The sequence below is a fragment of the Cryptotermes secundus genome, unplaced genomic scaffold (assembly GCF_002891405.2).
Source record: "Cryptotermes secundus unplaced genomic scaffold, Csec_1.0 scaffold860, whole genome shotgun sequence".
In the NCBI taxonomy this organism is placed as follows: Eukaryota; Metazoa; Arthropoda; class Insecta; order Blattodea; family Kalotermitidae; genus Cryptotermes; species Cryptotermes secundus.
The window spans coordinates 227,878-248,722 of record NW_019739976.1 but is presented as its reverse complement, the minus strand read 5'-3'; the positions used below and the strand labels follow the sequence as shown (position 1 = coordinate 248,722).

General features: G+C 43.5%; 1 protein-coding gene across 6 annotated transcripts in view; it reads right to left on the bottom strand.

Annotated features, from left to right (window-relative positions):
• Positions 1-20,845, bottom strand: part of LOC111872245 (Kv channel-interacting protein 2) — a 324,290-nt gene that overhangs the window by 146,214 nt on the left and 157,231 nt on the right. The window contains exons 1-3 of one of the 6 annotated variants that reach the window (XM_023865945.2): positions 6,848-7,069; positions 3,611-3,700; positions 220-367 (exon numbers count right to left, since the gene is read on the bottom strand). The exons of 2 other annotated variants lie outside the window; for them this stretch is intronic. In XM_023865945.2, the coding sequence (XP_023721713.1) occupies positions 220-247 (28 nt within the window). In that variant the 5' untranslated portion in view covers positions 248-367; positions 3,611-3,700; positions 6,848-7,069. Of the gene's footprint in view, positions 1-219; positions 368-825; positions 881-3,610; positions 3,701-6,847; positions 7,070-11,644; positions 11,727-20,845 lie in introns of those variants that run through there. 3 more of the 6 variants (XM_023865947.2, XM_023865944.2, XM_023865946.1) reach the window with 3 other exon arrangements.

Below are 20,845 nucleotides of genomic sequence, written 5' to 3'. Positions count from 1 at the left end.
GTATAGTGAAATAGCTGTATCTCGGAAACCGTTCGGAATACCACACATGTATATATATATACTTTTTGCTTAGAATGACCGATACTATGGACCTTCCAGAATATTGACCATTCTTCCTGGGACGCTCTGCATAGTGTGATATTGAAAATATACCCCGGGCGAAGAACGGGTACTCCTCATATGTAACTTGCCGTTCATGATTCAGAGAGCGTCACTTACCTCTTTTCTTCCCAGCGAACATTGCCATCAGAACGAATGCAGTGGCGGCTGCTGTGGCGGTGCTGAATGCAGGACACCACACTTTAAACAGTCAGTTTCGCTTCACAGCATCTCGATCGAATTAACCAATCGCGACGTCACTTCATCCCTGCGTCACAAATCGTACTTATTTGTTTATCGTTCAAGCTACCTGACGGCGCACTGAATAGTTCGGGCCATAGCAGGCTGATTTCTGAATGATGACTTGAGAAGACGTGGAAGCGGCAATGACCTACTTTGTGGTACTGTCACGGCAGTCAAGTGGAGGGACTGGGAAATGTCAAGATGGTTAGTCTCTGGGCGGATATTTGAAACCGTAACCTCCTGCGTATGAAGCCATGCTCGGGGTAGTCTCATACTGTGATTTAAGCTTATAGGTTAATGTAGCGTATGCGCCTGATTAAAAAACATGGAGATAAGAGGCCACTTAGGAGATGAGAGGATAATATTAAAATGAATAGGTTGAAAAAGTGTGGTTTGATTCATATCACTGAGGATCAGGTCAAATGGTGGGCTCTTGTGAACACGGTAATGAACATTACGAGTTGCATAAAAAGTGGGAAATACCTTAAGTATTTGAGTGAATGTGAGTGCTCCATGGAGTCGGTCGGTCGGTCGGTCGTTCAGCCCTACGAATACAAATTGCGTGCTGCCCTTGAGACGACTTGCCTCTCTCTCCTACTGATTGCTCCACTGTATACAAGAATATGGACGGTTTATTTAATAATAATATAAATGATGGTTGTTTTGTTTTTAAACGACGGCGTTAGTATGTACACTGCATAGAGTCGGATGCTATGACTCATGAATAATGAATTCCAAAGGATTTTGAAGGAAGGAGTCCAGGTCCTATCCCAAAATTTGATCTGGAAATAGTGAAGAAAAGCTGGGAACCCTCAGAAGGGATGGCCGGTGCCCCAGCCGAGATTCGAACAGAGCACCTCCCGAATACATGTACAGAGCGTTAGCACATCAGCCTCTTTGGTGTGAGTAACGAAAAGTGGGTGGGAATGGCCGAGGACAGGAGCTCTGGCCCAATTTGACGTGCTATTTCAGCATTTTCCCGGAGGAACCAAGGATTTTAAAACCTTGACCATACCCAATATGACTCAGGAGCACTGTTGGCTTGAAACGCAACGCTTTGCTCGTCCGTTTTGTCTAAACAGCCGGCTGTTTCAAAGAACTACATTTTACGCACTGTATATTTTGTTTCGAAAATTAACCCTTTAAAGCCCATGCACCACCCGCTTTAACGTACTGAAACTCAGCATTCTGCCAACAGGGTACATTTTTGTGTACTTCGTATGATTCTCAGAATAAACGGCCATTATTTCCTTAAACAGCATTAACAGGTTGAGCTTTGTAGCTGAGAAGTAATGTGTTTCCTGTGAGGTACGGATTAAATTTATATATACTGCATTCTGGCCACACAGTGTATTTATGTGTTCCGTATGGTTCTCACAATAAACAGCGATTACTTCCCTAAACAGCATTAACCGGTTGGGCTTTGTAGCCATAATGTGTTTCCTTTGAGGTACGGACTGAATTTATATATACTGCCTTCTGCCCACACAATGTATTTATGTGTTCCTTGTGGTTCTCACAACAAACAACGATTATTTCCCTAAGCAATATTAACCGGTTGGGCTTTGAAGAGGAGAAGTACTATGTTTCCTGTGAGGTACGAACTGAATGTTTATGTTCTATCTAGAAGAAGTTCACTCTTTAAGAGGGTTAATTGATTTTCTTCAAGAGCCAACTAAACAGATGGAGTCGGGAGATATTTCTGGACCACCGTATTGGACTGCGCGTCATGAACCACAGAGCTGAGGCTGGCACAGCCGCAAGCTTACTTTAACACTTCAACTGCGGGAAGTGTATTTCTGGATTCCTAGATTGCAAAGTGACGATAATAGGCCTCATAAGGGCTGGGAAAAATAAAAGATAGTTGTATCCAGTGAAATTCCATAAATTCCTTGCTTACTTTCTTTGTGGCACATTTTACGGCACGGTCTGTAACTCGGACTGGCATGATGACAGGTGGTTGATAAGGATGCGGTGGTAGCCTAATGAGAAGTATTATCCCAGAAATTGCCTGGGACTGAGGAAAACGACGAAGAACCTCAGACAGGACAACCAGTGTCCCGGCGGATACTTGTACCGAGCACTGCCCAAATACAATTCTACAGCGTTCCCGCTGTACTAGCCTGCTGGGTTCTCGCATTTTTTCATTCCTCATTAATCCTCAGAATTATTACTGCAGTTATATATTTTCTACTGGGGCACGCGGTATCGTAGTTGGTTGAGGCACTACGCTACAGACCAGAAAATCACGGGTTCGATTTCCGATTAGGTCACTGGATTTTTTCTGTTGACCTAATCCTTCCAGCGGCACTATGGTCTTGAGGTCTACTCGGCCTCTAGTAGAAATGAGTACCAGGAATTTTCCTGGAGGTAAAGGCCGCCAGCGGGTAAAGCTGACAACCTCACCTTTATCTGTGAGCCGACTGTCTATAAAATGTGGGAGCCTCGATGTCTCACAACCTGTGGGCCTCCATAGCCTGTTACAGGGGCAGCTTCACCTTACACATTTACTACTGCAAAAATTGAACATCGTACAGATAGAAGTTGATTAGCCAAAACTGTCAGTCCTTCCACTTTCGTAGACCTACAGATCAGTCATGGCACAAAAGACGACGAGCTAAACCGCTGCTCAGTTAACAACGCCTTTAATGGAACCTGTGTTCGTAACAGCCCCGCCGTAGGCTCTATCCTGAGTCACATGAATCAAGTTCACAATTTTACATCTCATTTATTTACAATCCCCTTTAATATTATCCCAGTGATTTCTTCCTTTCAGGTTTTCAAACAAAATCTGTGTATACGACTCTCAACCTTCACTGTACAACCCCCTTATTTTTGTCGAATAATTTGCACCACACCGTATCAAAATATACTATTGTCCTCTTTCAAAAACATGGCATGAAGACCCGTATTGTGGTCTCCTGGGCTATTGCACCGTGTAGTATGATAGTTTGGTATATATGTTTCGGAGGAATACAGTGCCTACATCTTCAGGGTACTTCCAGCTCCTGGGAAACTATGGAACTTGCCTACAGGACTAAACAAAATCATAACACAAATATGAAGATAGACGTGTACTTCAAATTTCAAGAGTCAGAGTATTAAATTCGACAGTTAATTGCTAATTAGGAACATAAGCTTGAGTTCTGCCATTAACTCAGCTGTGACATCCAATATGATGTTAAATATGAGAAGAGCAGGGACGTATAAATTTAATTTCTACCCTCAGATGCGATTCGCGTAATAAATGTCAGACGACAGGACTTACCAAATAATTCATAGTGAGTCTCGTTACCAAGGGAATCGTGTAGCTGGAACTTGTCCACGCACAGCAAACGCTTTGAAGCTTAATGTTCATCTGAATATACAAAAAGAAAAAAAGATTCAGTTCGTACCTCACAGGAAACACATTACGTCTCCGCTACAGAGCCCAACCGGTTAATGTTGTTTAGGGAAACAATCGCTGTGTATTATGAGAATCATATGGAACACATAGTAAATACACTGCATGAGTAGAATGCAGTATATATAAATTCAGTTCGTACCTCACAGGAAACACATTACGTCTCTGCTACAAAGCCCAACCGGTTACAACGCACGCAGCCACAAAAGGAAGACACATCAGAAGACACAGTATACATAAAACATAAGAAGAACGACTCCCATTGCGGAAAAATGATATAATACACGAGTTTGAAATACGACGTATAAGATGATAAATCTCAACAAATTTTAATATATATAAATTTTATTATAGTGCATGACTAATATACATTTTAAATCATTTTATAAACAACACATGATGGCGAGCAGGGCAATAGTTTAACGTAAATAACACACCCTGAGGATGACACAGTGATGCCGAAAAATGTAGTGAAGTGACAAGTGAGATTGTGTGTACTAGAAGACGGTCAATACATACGCATCATGGACGCGAATCAGTGCAACACGACGCTAAAATACAACACGGTTAATTCTGTTTAGGGAAATAATCGCTGTTTATTGTGAGATTCATATGGAACACATAAATACACTGTGTGGGCAAACCACGGGGGCTTTTCTACTATTAAACGAGATGGTATGTACAGTGACCACTGTGCTTTAAGGCCTACGTGAAATACGAACACCTTATTTCACGGATCTTAGAAATGTTTCCAATTACTTGTTTTATCACGATGTAGGAATATGCGCTTCGTCTCGTTTCATCACCGACAGAAACCATAAACAAAGCTCTAACTTTGCTATCATTTTGAGATCTGAATTACACTGTTTTGCATTACTGAAATGCGTCAAATGGCTAAGATTTCCATAAAACAATTTATGATTTCAAAGTTTATTATAAGTTCCTGTAGGATCACCTTTACGAGAAAACAGTAGAAGGTTATACTTTTTTGTCTAATTTCCTTCATTAATTTTTTATTGCTAGTGGGGTGGGACTAAGTCCCTTGTACTGCAGCCACTTCTGGCCTATTGTACCAGCCCCAGATGACAGGTGAGGGTGATTGTGGGGCAGTTGGTGGAATGCAGATTGGTAGGGGAAACCGAAGTACTCGGAGAAAACCTGCCCCAGCGCCACTTTGTCCACCACAAATCCCACTTGAACAGAACCGGGATCGAACCCGGGCCGCCGCGATGGGAAGCCAGCGACTAACCACTTGAGCTATGGCGCGGCCCAATATCCTTCATTAAGTATAAAAATAACTTCCAAGGGTGCCTCTACGTTGCCTTTCTAGTTTCAGAACAATTTACTGTTCTTTCATAAAATTTGGAATCAACATCGTATCGTACTTCCTAATTTCTTCCCTTCAGTAATAACATGGCGGAGTTGCGAAACTGACGCTACTTCATACTGGATTATTGTGTATCATAACACATTTAAAAATACAAATATGAAACTTCAACGATAATTCTTTCGTAGACTGTAGACAGACAACCTAGGGGATTAGATTAGATTAGATTAGATTGCTCTGCTTTAGCGCACGTACTGTATCATTTTAAACACCGATATATTTTTGAGTTCCCCTCAGCCACCAGAGCATTTCAATGTTCCCCTTATTCGTCTCCGAAAGTGAATATTCTCTCCTAGGATTTAAAGCCGCATAGTTCGGAAAACGCCTGACGTTTCGCAAGAACTATTTCCTCTATTTTCACGATCGAAGAGTAGGCCAAGCAATAAACCAGCAAGATGAAGGCGGCAGCTGCTTTCTTGCTTGGCTTAATTTTCGGCCATGAATATGGAGGCCATAAGTTGCTGCGAAACGTCAGGCTTTTACTGAAGTACACAGCGTTACATGTCAGACTATCGTACTGTTCATATTCACCTTCATTAAGAACCTCAAATCGAGCAATAAATATTGCCTATTGTTGCTTTTAATCCGCAAAATTTGGCACGAACTTCGCCGACAAGCGTCAGTCGCTCGGTCGCTATACTTCGTCTGCAGACTACAGGCCACGGAGTTTCTTTGTTGTTGTTGATTTTCTTCTTTTCGTGTTACGTACGAGTATATCTTTTAAAACTGACGTTTTTACAGAAACAGGTTTCCTGAGTATTTTGAGCTCTGTGCGGCCTGCCACTTCCCAACAGCTAAAACTACCCCCATCCGTCGCTTTTAAATAACAAACTTTATGCCTTAAGATCAACATACTCTTAGTACAGGGAGGTTTCTGACACGAAAGCCAACACAGAAGAGGTTAAACACAGCAAAATATTGAATAACATCGGGACGTGTTGGGGGATAATGGAGGTCTGATTTCGTCATGTGGCGGCCTAAATGACGACGGTACCCAGGGCAGTTCCTGTGGAATCTGCGATGGACAAAGAGGCATTGCAATAGTCTCCCTTTCGGGTACATCGGCTGCCCTTGCCAATTCTCACTCCTCTAATGCCCAATTTCTCCTACCTATCATTCGGGCCCTCCTGTACTGTGGGACTCGTCATCCAACCCTAAGAATGAAGAAGTTCAAGGCAGAGAAATAATGGACTAACAAATTTACAGCTTAGAGCCTATACATCACTTAAGAATATCGAAACTGTTCAGAACTATTTAAGATATCTAGTACCAGTTTAAGACCATAGAGCATATTTTTTTCTCGAAAAGCTAGCAGCGCTTCAGATCTTCTAAATTACTCGGTTATATGCAGTCCAGGGGTTCACAGGGGCACACCATTGAGACATGAAATGTATCCACCTCACATCACCCTCACGTCCATAATTATATTCCTCCCGTGGTCTCTTTTCTCGCGTTTCCACATCAAAATTTCGTCTACATTTCTCATCTCTCTCATGTGTACTGCATGTCCCACCGATCTCCAGAAATAATGTAATAGACTGTTTTAAATTCACGTAAAATACGAACAGCGTTTATTTTCTCTAACCTTGTAAATAATGCGAATTCATTTGACTTGAATTCTGGCAAAAGATTAAACTCAGCAGTGGCGAAATCTGCTCTCGATATATTGTTGAAAGTTATGAGAAGGCAATGCGAAGTCACTCTTAATTTCTTACCAGTGCAGAGGCCACCTCCATAACAGTCATAGCAAATACGCAACTTGAAATATCATAAAGAAACGAACAACAAAGAACTTAAAACCCATTGTGACTGGAGCAACAGAAACGTATCCCATTTGCTTTGTCCCGCGTGTAACACCAGCCCACAGTAACACTCGCACAGCCCAGCACCACGACCCGCTTCGCTGACTGGCCTACACGTGACTGGAAGCATTCAACGGCCTCAAGTCACATAGGCAGGACTGGATGGGGAGGAGGGGGAGAACACGTCAAAATGACTGAAGGAAAAACTGTACACAAGTCTGCGTGACGCATAAACCAAATTTCGGTGTTCGCTAGAACAGGGCCTACGTCGCGTCAGTAGCAGATAAACAACTGAATACCTAACTGTTTGAATGTCAGATACACAGGGTCAACCTCCAGCTAACCTGCGAACCTGCTCGTCATCGTGTTGTCCCTGTGCTTAATTTAGCACTACGTCATCAAGACGTATGGGGAGGGGGGTTTATTCGCGTCATCATCATCAAATAAAAATGCTACAGGCAGCGACATTGTTTGATATTAAAGGCAGAGGTTGACAACTTTCATTTTACACGACTGCAATTACAAGAAATTTACAAGAGTTTAGATTTTTGTCTTCCGGATTGTGACACCCTGCAGACTGGTAGGCGGTAAGCAATATTTCGGAGAAACGTACTACCTCCATCTTCAGAGTCGGAGAGTAATAACGCAAGAAACAAGTTGCAGTAATTTGCTTATTCCTGGACCCTGAAGATGGACTCGTTTTGTTCCTCCGAAAAGCTGGTATCCACCTACCTAACTACACGGTGTCACCGAACGTGAGGGTAGAGTGGACAGCACTCATGCTCTGTATTCTGGAGGTCCAGGGTTCAGATCTCGGTCCGGTCAGTAAACTTCTACCAGATTATACGACATCACATCCCAGAAGATAATACTTTTCAATTATTAATCCTCGTCCTCCCGTAGGGCTCATCATTCAGTCATATTACCTTACAAAGGAACGTAGGCCGTGCCATAGCTCACGCGGTTAGTCGCCGGCTTCTCACGGTAGCGGCCCGGGTTCGAGCCCAGGTCAGGTCATGTTTGATTTGTGGTGGACAAAGTGGCGCTGGGGTAGATTTTCTGCAAGTACTTCGGTTTCCCCTGCCATTTCTCATTCCACCGACTGCTCTATGCTCTTCAGCTATCATCCGGGGCTGGCACAATAGGCCAAGTGGACTTCCTCACCCCACCAGAGGAGAGCAATCGGGGGACGTACCAGGACGAGGGCATCGTACGTCAGTTGCGTGAATTTAAGTTGTCCATTACCTGAGCAGTGCTCACTAGTCTGGGTGTTCGTGAACGAATTTGTTTGGTTCACATTAGGTAGTACCGAGGGCCTAACAGAAAATACCCAGAGATAAAAAAAAATTGTAGATATTCTTACCAATATGTACGGTAGTCACGGTCATGCAAGAGACACGCCCAACTAGTGGGAACACACATACGAAAGGGGCACAAACATAGAAGCCGCAAAAGGAAAAATAACGCGGAACGGAGAGAGAATTTCGTTCTGAAAAAAATACGTTTTAGTGTGAACAACGATAGTGCAACAGCATGGAAACATACTGCCTTGCGATCTAGCGCAGTGCGACAGTTTCATAGAGTCAACAGTTGCCTGAAGATGACCAAGTAAGGCCGAAATATCTAGCAATTGGTGTGATTTTAATCTTATTTTAAATTAAAGAGAGATTGTGAATATTTCTAAGTTGCAATGAAGACGGAGTTGAATGACAGGGCAGTCACGGCTGTTTAAGCGATGTGCAGGTGATGCCCGCAGGATTTCCGAATCCTCATCCGTATCCTAGTCGCTTAATTACATTACCAAATCTTTTTTTTTTATTTTGAGTGTTACTCCTTCTTTAATGTTTCGGCTATTGCATACTGTGCGATAGTGACAAGGAAAGCGACCATATCCCGGGCGAAGAACGGGTACTCTTCATTAGTAAGTCGATACATTTGAGGACGTTGCTTACAGTAAAGCGGCAAAATTGTCCCTGTGCTTAACTAATTAAGCACTGCGCCAAGAAGATATGTGGGGGAGTGGATGTAGAGATCCACGTATTCTTGATCTCAGCACTGTTGGAGGTCAGTGGTCAGCTTCACGCCTCGGCCTCTTTACCCCTGAGGCAAGACCCACTCGTTAAAACAGTACGAACAAACGCACAGGATGCCAGGATAAGCTGAGCCCCCCCCCCGCAATACATTTATTTCGTGGAACTTCTTGACGAATTTGCACAAAGACCAAAGTCGATATAACATAAACACAGAAGCTGTGACGGAACATAAAAAAGTCGTTTTGCCAACTGCTTTGTACGAGTTTGAAAAGCGGTCTCTTACTGACGAATGTAAATAAGCACGTAACTACAGAGAATTTGAAAATTTCACGCTGAACTGAAGATTAATATTGTAAACATCTCGGTTATGACGCCTAATTTGGTACGTGCGTACCAGCATTTCGGAGAAACATACTGCCTCCATTATCAGTGTAGAAATGACGATGGTATCTACAAACAAGATTATCCGGTGTCTACACAAAACACTGCGTTATGAAAAATTTTAATATGTAGGATGTGTTGTTATCACAGGGGTGGTTATGAAGATTTTTATCTTCTGGGACATATCACCGTGTAGACCGTTGAAAGTCAACCGACCTTCTTGCTTGGCTTATTCTTCGCCCGTGAAGATGGAGGCGACATGTTCGTCCGAAACGTGGGCTGAACTTCAACCTCTACACGGCGTCATATCACAGAAGACAGAACTTTTCAACTATTGACATGTTACCCACAGAACATGTAATGCTTATGATACGAAGTTGGGTTGTTACACGAAACATGTATTTACACCTACAGATTTCATGTGAAATGTTTTTTTGTCAATATGGGGAATATATAATATTATTTAACCTTTAAGAGACGGGCCATTTAGATTCCCGTAATCGCTGCAGGCCGGAGTTAATTTAAATGTCCGCCATTGTAGAGTATTAAAAATTGTAAGCATGTTACTGAAAATGCTGTGATTTCTACAATTTTTGTGATAAACCAACGAATTAAACGTTGTTTTTATCTAGAAAGAATGCAGAATCAGATATTGTAATTTACAGACTTTAAAATCTGTAAAAATTGTTACATTGATTCCAAAAACCTTTTCCCCCAATTTTGAGCGTCTGTGTTAATAGATAGACCAAGCAAAATACGTATATGTCTTACCCTGTCTTTGAAGAATAGATTTGTATCTGCTACAAATGAACATATGGCTACTGAGTTACGACAAAACATCGAAGTACACTCACCTCCATCACAAATGTTACTTTCAAACACAGTACAAACATCGCACTGTGTCTGCTAATAGGAGCAGCGCTGAATGTTTACAGGCGGCTTCTGTCAATGCCGCGACGGGTAAGCATGGACTGCATCAAAGCTCTGCCTATGCACAGTGGTAAATATACGTACCACCTCCTTTGATGTTAAACCTCTGCATTTTTCACAGACAGTGTATTTGTGTGTTCCATATGATTCTCACAATAAACAGCGATTATTTCCCTAAACAGCATTAATCGGTTGGGCTTTGTAGCGGAGACGTAATGTGTTTCCTGTGAGGTAAGAACTGAATTTATATATACTGCATTCTGCTCACGCAGTGTATTTGTGTGTTCCGTATGATTCTCACAATAAACAGCGATTATTTCCCTAAACAGCATTAATCGGTTGGGCTTTGTAGCGGAGACGTAATGTGTTTCCTGTGAGGTACGAACTGGATTTGTATATATTATTTGTATATACTTGAAAGTCTAGCAGTAGAAGCATTCCGATAGGCCGTAATCTCTACAACTCTAGATCTTTGTAGGTAATTACATTCCGAGCGGGTGTATAAAATTTTGCGACTTCCCATCTTCGCTTAATTTTGTTTAGGGATAAAATGTGTTCACCTCTGGACCAGAGGGCTCCAGTACTGTGACGCAATTACCCGTGCCTTGATTATAACATAGGTACAAAGAGATATCAAACGACATATTTTACCATCACTAAGTATTTACGAAGCAACTATTACCGATTAGAACTAGATACCCATTAGGCCACGACCGCTTCCCCCCACATTCTTTACAATTCATTATTTACTAATTATTCCATCATTCAAAGCTATATAGTTTGAGTTACTGCCAGTCGTGAAGTAAGCTACAAGTAAATAAAGTGAACCCTGACCGGACAGAAAATCTTGAAGTCAGTACTCAAATATCAGCAAACACTACTATGCCACTGATTTGTGTCTACTAGCTACTAGCTACAAATGAATGTCAAGCACACATGCGTTAAGGTGTAAAATCTGGAGCCTTCACGGCGATGAGTATTAGGAATATCACGTCATGTAAATTGGTAAATAGACAAACGACGTTTAAGGATAAGCTGCTACGTCCATCTTCAATATCGAAGACTCAATACAGTGAGGATGGAGGCGATATGTTTCTCCGAAACATTGGTTCCTGCCTATCTAACTCTACAGCATCATGCCCCACACGACCATAATCTTACATCTGTTAACGCGTTTCAAACATGACAGTCATAGTGACGAAAACAAGAAACACAAAATACAGATGCTTGAAATTTACACTGTGAATATGCGAAATTTTCTGGACCGACACAACATACGAGTTATTACAAGTTAAATGCAATCTTATGTGTTGCATGAAGGTATCTGCGTTGGAACAAATGCTAGTTTAATTGGTAAGTATATTACTAAGAGGCGTCCAGAAGACAGAGCAGCATTCTAGCACGTGATTCGCATGAACCCGACAATCACCATGGTGATCACGACGCACGGCCTCAGGAGCACACGCACGCGGTAGCGGGACCTGCCGACCGGCGAACTGTTGAATGCGACCAGCATCCCGTCAGCAACAGACCCCTGGACCGGAGCCGAACTTCTCCGACAGCTTCCGAACAATTCCGAATAAAATGTAATTTAAAAATATAGGCTTACATCTCATTTCCGCTAACCCTCCAAGGCACAGCAGTTACTATATTTACCACATGTTTTACCATTAATAAAGGGCTTCATTATGTCCACACAGTGCATTTGTGTGTTCCGTATGGTTCTCACAATAAACAGGGATTATTTACCTAAACAGCATTAACCGGTTGGGCTTTGTAGCGGTGATGTAATGTGTTTCCTGTGAGGTACAGACTGAATAATTAAAGGCTACTTAGACGAAGTTCTGGCTTCAGAGGACTAATGACTCTATGAATGGCATAAAAACAGTCTGAGTGTTTCAGAGCCTACAGAAAATAATGTATACATTGTAAACTTGTGAAGAAAAGTATCACTGCTCTGAATGGAAACTACATGGCGCTGGTGCCCTCTGTACTTGCGTAAATAAATCAATAACGCAAAACACGGCACTTCCTCGCCGACGCACGAAACAACAGACACAAACATGGAAACGGCAGGAGCCCTCGTGCTGAGATCTGACTTCCACTTGATGGATAGGACTCTCGCACCCTCGTCTTTCCGAGAATGGCCTGTAAGCTGATGTACAAACTGCATGACACAACCACCCATTGCTCTTCTATTTCCTCGTGTGACATTAATAATCAACGCCATTTAGCAGAGCCATTCTGGAGAAACTAACAGTCGCTCAGCTGATCATGATATTTCCTATCTTTTAATAAACCCGACTGTTCTTTACCGTGTTCAGGAAATCACGCCCACAGACCCTATCCTGAGCCATATGAATCCATTCGCACCCTATTCCTTTACGATACAGTCTTATGTTATCCTCCGGTCTATGCCTAGGTCTTTTAGAGTGGTTTCTTCTCTTAAGTTGTTCCAGTTGTAATGTACGTATTTATCGTCTCTCCAATGCATGCTACATGTCTCACCTGTCTCATCTCTTTGAGTTAGGCGTAATCATCCTAGTAACAGCTTATTTCATGAGTTCAAATTGTAAAGCTCCTCACTGTGTAATTTTCTCCACCCTCCTATCACTTCATGTCCTATTCGAATATTCTTTTCGGCATCCCACTGGAGCAAGCTTCCACGACCCTGAAGATAGAGTCAGTACGTTGCTCCGAAACATCAGTGTCCACCTATTGAAGAACGTGTTGCTCACATTACGCTTAACAGCGCCTCATGGCATCGGTGGCGCATGTGCGAAGTAGAAAAGCCGAAATTGTCTTGATGCTGCATCTCACACGTATTGCTTTCACAGCACAGCTTCGGGACTATGGCTCCGTGAGTACCAGAGTTCCAGAGGATCATATCGCTTCCATCTTCAGGGTAGAAGTGAGCCTACGGTGTCTATTGGTAGTCTTCCTTTAATCCTCATTCATCGCCTTCAGTGGACATTCCTGTCCCCCGTTTTCTGCTCCCGTCTTATCTTCTGGAACCAGCCAATGTCGCAGCTTCCCTCGCTTCTACCCCGAAAATTGGGCAGTAGCCCTCCATTCAAACATCCTGTTGCATTACTATATCTAATACTGTTTACTGTACTACACAGTCCGTCACCAATGCAACAAATTGTTCCTTCTTTCGTACATTTTCACTTTAGACACATGTTTCGGCCCTAAGTGGCCATCTTCAGGTGTCTTCAGTTATTCAGTATAGAGGGGGTGGGTGGGTTTCCCATGCACCGCGACTAATAGTCTATTGTACGTCCCCCTTTAATTTCTACTGTCGCCATACCCTACCGATACTGGTGCCCGCTATCTCCCCTTTCTGCCAGCGAGGTCGGCCCTCTACTGGCATTGGTACCCGATAACTTCCCCATCTATCGGAGGCATTGGAAACTACTTGAGCGGGAAACATTTTCCCTAATTTTGCTCAGAGGTCTCCTAGAGACATGAGGATCTTTTACGTGCCGTAAATCTACGACACGGGAGGAGGACTTGATCCCTGAATTTTTCCGCCCTTAAAATTTCCACGACCTCCGCCGGGTTTTAACCCGCATACCTTGAGTCATGAGGTGTGAACGTTACCCCTAGACTACGGAGGCCGCTTCAGGTGTCTTACTATGCTAAAACTGCTACACTGCACTAATACTCTCCATTCGTCGCATATGCGACTGCACGCTTCATGGTTTAAAACGTGATACTCACAGTCAATTGGTATGCGCTAGAATAGCACACGCTGTAGTTCACTTAATTTAAATCAATAAAATCTATTAAAATTTTGTAAAATTCTTATTACGCCTCACAAGTTCGTCGTCTACTTGTTTTGATCTGTATCCTTTGCTTCAGATGTTTTATTGCGGCAGTTTGCTTTTCAATCGTAAGCCCGTTGTTGTGTTACGTTTGCAGTCGGTAATTCTGCCCCTTGCTTGTGCGTTGTTCCCTCTAGCGGTGTGTGTTCTCTTCAGTATTAGCAGTAGCCTGTTCTCCGTAACGATTGCACGCACTTGCCAGACTACACGAGGCGTCATTGTCCTGTCTTCAGAATCACTTAAGGATGCTGTCAGTATCCACACTATACGGCGTCTAACGGTAAAACGATGGAAGAATCGGCATGGATCCAAAAGGAAGCGGTCTCGGCATAATCGAGGTTTTATCCCACCACATTCCTGGAGTAACTGGGCAAAACAACGATAAATCTCAGTCATAATGGGCGGTGTCTTGGCCGAGATCTGAACCGAGCACCTTGCGAATACTCCATCCCCGCTCGGTCGAAATCACGGTCCTCAGCAACATGCCTCTCCCATGGCGCATGCGTGTAACTCCGGCACAAACACGAATATCCTGAATAAATTCAGAAGCAAGTAAGTGCTAAGAGTTAAGACATTAACGAAACGTTGCATCCTTCATGTGATTGGTTCCAGAAGCTTCCGTGTTGCCCTGCTGAACCCACTGAGCTCATGAAAGTTAAGTAACCACCCTTAATGCACAGTGGTAAGCATACGTGCCACACGCCACAACATTCAGATTCGCCTGTAAAACAGCCTGGACAAAGGGGACTCCCGAGTGCTGTCCCATGTTCTCGCTCGCGTCACAGTAGAAGCTCCATATTGATCTCCACTTGCCGTAAGGTAGTGGGAACCCTGGATAGGGAGGTCAGGTTTCACACCACATCGCCGTGGATCATCAGCGCAGACACAGTTTCCACTAAGTGAGTGCTTATTCTGCGACGCTTCCGGTATCGAAAGGTATGTTGATACGTGTATGTTGAACTGCAAACTATTTGGAAGCAGGAGGCAGTAATCTAGCAGAGATATTACCCAAATATTTACCTGGAGGGACTGAGAAAAACGAAGAAAACCCCTCAGTGAGATTAAACTGTGTCCCCTGGGTCGCGCCATAGCTCAAGCGGTTAGTCGCTGGCTTTCTACTGCGGCGGCCCGGGTTCGATCCCGGGTCTGGTCAAGTGGGATTTGTGGTGGACAAAGTGGCGCTGGGGCAGGTTTTCTCCGAGTACTTAGGTTTCCCCTGCCAATCTTCATTCCACCAATTGCTCCACAATCACCCTCACCTATCATCTGGGGCTGGTACAATAGGCCAGAAGTGGCCGCAGTACAAGGGACCCCACTAGCAATAAAAAAAAACCTGTGTCCCGGCCGAGAATCGAACGGAGCGCCTCCAGAATGCAAGTCCACAGCATTATCGCCACGCCACCCCGGTCGGATGTGTGATTGTGTGTCCATTATGAGATGAGATCCTGAGAACAAGATGGGTGCTGTGACGACATGTAGCCTGGTGCATAAGTAACTGCGTTTCGAAAGGAAGTGTTTATTCCATCTTCAACTTGGAAGTTATCATGAAAATTGAGACAGCATGTTCCTTTGAAACAATATACCGCACTACACGATGACACATCCAAGATGTCAGCATTCTTAAAAGTATATGATTTGTTAATGCCAAAAACAAAATAAATTTTAGTCCTTCGAAATCTAACACTCGTCGAAATAATATGTCATGTAGTTAGTGACTATAGACGGGGTTTGGATGGGTAATCGGATTTACTGGACTACTAAAAGTCTTAATTACAATTAATTATAGCGCTTTCGCCAATTCACACTCCCTACACGCACTAGATCTTCTCAGTCTGCTGTGTCTTCATCAGTCGTTGTCAGGTAACGGCTGCCAGCGCCACAGATTTATTTGCTTTCGTGTTCACTTACTTACCGGCTACCGGCCGTCTTACAGCTCATCATGGCCCCAACTCCTGGCCATTGAATCCTAACCCCTTCTGGCCACCACTGGCTAACCGCTCGCTGTCGCAGGCTAGAACGCACTTCCAACTCAGAACTCGTATCTCAGAGCTAACAAGTCAGAGTCACAGTTTACCGTCAGTTAGGTCGTCTTGGCGTTAAGTCCCTTGAGGTTCACGACCAGAGATTTTTCTCTTTTCTTTCTTTCTTTCTTTTTTCTTTCTTCCTTCCTTTCTCCCCAAGTGAACCCTTGCGATCATAGTCTTTATGTAACATCCTCTCTGACGAGAGGACGGATCTGTCATTCTCAGATCCGAGTCCTGCGAAACTCATGACCGTATTTTTCTCTGGAGGGCCAGGTTCCCGTATTTGAATCTCCCAGGAACAGGGTGGTCCAGTTGTACCCCCAGGTATTGGGTTCGCTTTTCGTCTCCTCCTACGTCTCACAGGGATACGGTGGAGATATTCGAACCCGCCTCCACGCTGAAGTATCCCAGCTTTCACCAGAAATGTCACAATATAATACAGTATTTCAGTTCGTACCTCACAGGAGACACACCGCATTTCCATTACAGAGACCGGCTGGTGAATGCTGGCCAAGGAAATAATCGCTGCTTATTGCGAGAGTTACAGGAAACGCATAAATTTGTGAACACAATTCATTTTCTTTGATATTAAAGGTAATTCACACGGTTACCACTAGAAAGAATTACAGAAAACTATGCAATAATTCAGCTGAACTAGACAGAAACAAAATACTACATTTTGTTGCTTTCTTGATTAATTTTACGATGTGGTCTAAACTACAGGCAATGAGCCATAACAATGCGAGTTGGTGACAAAAGCGGAAAACAAAACTGTGATAATGTAAACAAGATATTCGGCCTAGAAGGATTTCCTCGGAGTGTGTTTGGAAAATTATGAAAAACTGTAGCATACATAAGGAAAATATGATGAACAAGGCATGCAACAGGCATGGAGGCAGTGATGTATTAAAATAAGATTTTAATAGCAAAACCTAAATGAAAGAGACGACTCAGGAGACCTAAGCATAGATGGAACTATGATAAATGTATGTTGAAATGAGGTGTGAGGAAGTGGAATGAAGGCATTTGGCTTATGATAGAGTCCAGTGATCGGCTAATTTGATCTCGGTAATGAAACTTGACCAGCTGACCAAATATCAATTTCTCTTCTCCAAGTTGTGCCTGTTTAAACACCCTCTAAATTAAATAGACCTATCTCTTAAGCTATTAAACCATCTACCACGTAGAAGCATACAGGTATAGCGTACATTGACTGCTACACGCTGGTTTAGTGCTTGACTTATTCTTCGACTGTGAAGATGGAAGCTACACGATTCTCCGAAATGTTTTACTTTCGACGGACTACACGGCGTTATACTCCAGAAGACAGAAGTTATTACTGTTCAACTTTAGCGAAACTTTAAGTTCGCCGACAACTTGAAATAAGATGGCTCAATTTGAAAATTCGCGGAATTCCTTTCAGAGGCTCTCGAGTTCCAATGCGCGGACGGACAGACATAGCGACGCCACTACAGGCATCTCTGCAGTTCTGTCAAGAATGCAATACCTGATCTAGAGTTACACATTCAGGAAGAAGACGAGACTAAAATAAACACGAATTCCCGGATCGCATGGCGAGTGAAAGTCATGGGTTCGAATCCCACTCAAGGCATGAATGTCTGTTTGTGTATATTCTGTGTTTAAGTTAGGTGGAGACCTTGCGATGGACTGATCGTACGTCCAAGGATTCCTACCGATTGTCTTAAATTAAGAAACTGAAGTGAAACGAAGCGTTTCACGGATTCCCTATACTCCAAGTGGGAGCAACAGGAATAGACGAAGAAGACGACGAGTGAATAAGTGGCTGAAACCAGCGATCGATACCAGTTTGCTGCGAGTGGAGTTTCTTGCATTTGCATGTGAAATTACTCTGCTTCTTGGTCGGCTGTTTGCACACTTCTGCCGTCTGAATTCCACTGAGTGTCCCAGAACAAAACTACAAAACTCAGAAAGCCAACCTCACTTTGCTATTAACCACTTGCAGTCTGAAAGAGAGAGAGAGAGATGAAAAAGAATGTGGAGGGGGTAGTGAGAGACACTACATCTGGAGGGGGGGGGGCAAGAAAATATATCTCAGGTTTTGCAGGTTCCCAGGCAGTGCCCGCTCTAGAGGTAACGCACATGATCGGAATTCATTTTAATGTGACGCTGGAAGGGCTGCAATATAGTGAAATATGAACTGATACTGGGAGGGCTATATTATAGTGAAATTTTGACGTTAACAACGAGAGGGCTGCATGTGAAGCATGCAGTGCAGTGCTTATCGGTTCAGTCCGTACCGCACTGGAAACACGATAAGTTCCTGTGCAATTTGACGTCATCAGACCTCTGACAACAAAGATTACTGTGTTCTGTGCTGTGACTCCGTGTAATCAGGTAGATGGTAAGAAAGGTTTAGGAGGGTCCTGCTGCATCCGTCATGTTCTAACCTTGAGTGAGAAGGCAGGTTGCTCCAACTGTCTGTTACGATATATCTGAGTGTACGGCGTCACATCCCGCAACGAAACAATGCAGACTTTGTCTGCACTACAAAGACTAATCGAGTAATGGCAGGAGGCACGCGGTAGAGTAGTTGGTTGAGCCACTATGCTACAAACCGGAAGGTCGCGGGTTCAAGTGCCGATGAGGTCATTGGATTTTTTCAATTGACCTAATCCTTCCAACCGCACTATGGCCCTGGGCTAGACTCAGCCTCTAACAGAAATAAATACCAGGAATAAATTAAATAGATTTCTTGGGGAGTAAAGCGCGGCCGGCGCGTAAGGCTGAGAACCTTACCGCCATCTTTGAGCCGATTGTCTAGATAACGTGGGACCCTCAACGTCTCACAACCCTATGGACCTTCGTGGCCTGTTACAGGGATAGCTGTACTTTTTTATCGGGTAATGACGTCAAGCTCTGACACAAGGAGGCGAGCCTCTTCGTTGCGGGTTCTGTGACGATGCTGTCACGGTGCACGCGGTCGAATAATAATATCATCAGGGAAAAATCACCTTTAAGAGTCGTGAAAGGAATGGTGGTGGTATAATTTGAATTAATATCCTTGAATGTGTCTTGAAGGTCTGAGAAAAATCACGGAAAGCCCTCAGTCAGAATATCGCGTGTCCGAGTCGATGTTCTGACCTAGCACCTTCTGAAAAAGCTCTACCACAACTTTCGATCCGTTACGTTGGAAATGTGGGCTGAACGTTAAGTAAATTAACTGCTGTAAGCTCTCATATCGCGACACTAAACGGGCGCTAATGAAGGAAAATCTTTTCAAAGTCTGAACCATAAAGTTGTGTAATTGGGACGGAATGAGCACGACGAGTGCGCACGCTGCTCCTCTGTCGATTCCCGTAATGAATGTCGGGGCCATCCAAGCAGAAATAACATCCAAAGCGCTGCAAACAGCCTTTGTAAAGACGAACTTTGTGTGAAGGAATGTAACGTTGGCAGCACTGAAGGAACTAGCAGCAAGACGGATGCTGCTCTCAAAATCTGAATAGCTGTTGCATATTCATAATCTCGCATCAAACATAAATTATCCTGCTCGTACGAAAACAGGCTGCTAACGTAATCTTCAGACTCCTGAGTGTGTAAATAAATTAATTTTCCAAGTTTCTGAAGCTTGGTTTATAAACATTTGGTAGAACTCCCTGGAAGTGGGATCGGCCCAATGCAGGCCTCTCTCTACACGGAACACATCACAGAAAGAACGCAAACATACTCCCATGTATCAAACCGGATTAGAGCCCACGATCTCCTTGTTCTTGGGGCAGAAGACGGCACATCTGGCCCTCTCGACATGGCTATTATGATCAGCATCAAGCATTGACAAGGCAATGAAATAAACTGAAATGACATGGATAGGACGTAAAGAACGCCTGAGGTAGATGAGAAATGCATACAAAACGTTAATGCAGGCACCATCTGAAAGATATAGGGTTTGTTACTCTGGTTTGAATGATTAAAAACAAGCATTTATCTGAATTAACTATCTCTATAGAGCTGAGCCCTTCTTGAGAAGCCGTCAATTGTGCAGCTACTCAAGAATTTCCCAACATTTTACGGAACCCGAATATTCATTACCGTGTACACAAGAACCCTCCACTGGTACCTATCCTGAGCCATAACACTTCATCCGACCTTAAGTTACATTTTAATATTATCATCCCATCTATGTGTAGGTCCTCCTAGCGATCTCTTTCCTTCTGGCTTTCCCACCAAAATCCTATATGCATTCCTCTTCTCTCCTATACGTGCTACATTCCCCACCATCTTTATCATATCTCTAAGCTGGTTCGAATTTATAATTATGATTCTAATACGCTGTCGTTGTAAGGGACACCAACATAAGAATTCCAGCCCCAATGTAGAAATCTTAGTTCGATTCCCTGTCGGCGTAAACTTTGTAGCAGAGACAAGGAAACGGAGATCGAAACGCAAGACTTGCTGACGCCAATGTTTCTCTCTCCAGCCCGTCTCCTTAATCACTGGACACTGTGGTCTGTTTCATTTCATACGGTACTCACTGGATGGGGGATCAGCAGACATTAGCAGACTGCACTAGCACAAGGTAGACACAAAGTTGGCCATCTCTTTAGTCAAGAACCATGCCATGAACATATATTGGGGAGCGGAGGTACAGCTCCACGCACTGGTAACCTCGATACTAAACAGAGGTGAGTGGCAAGCTTCACGCCTCGACTACTTTACCCCCCTCCCATTCGCTTT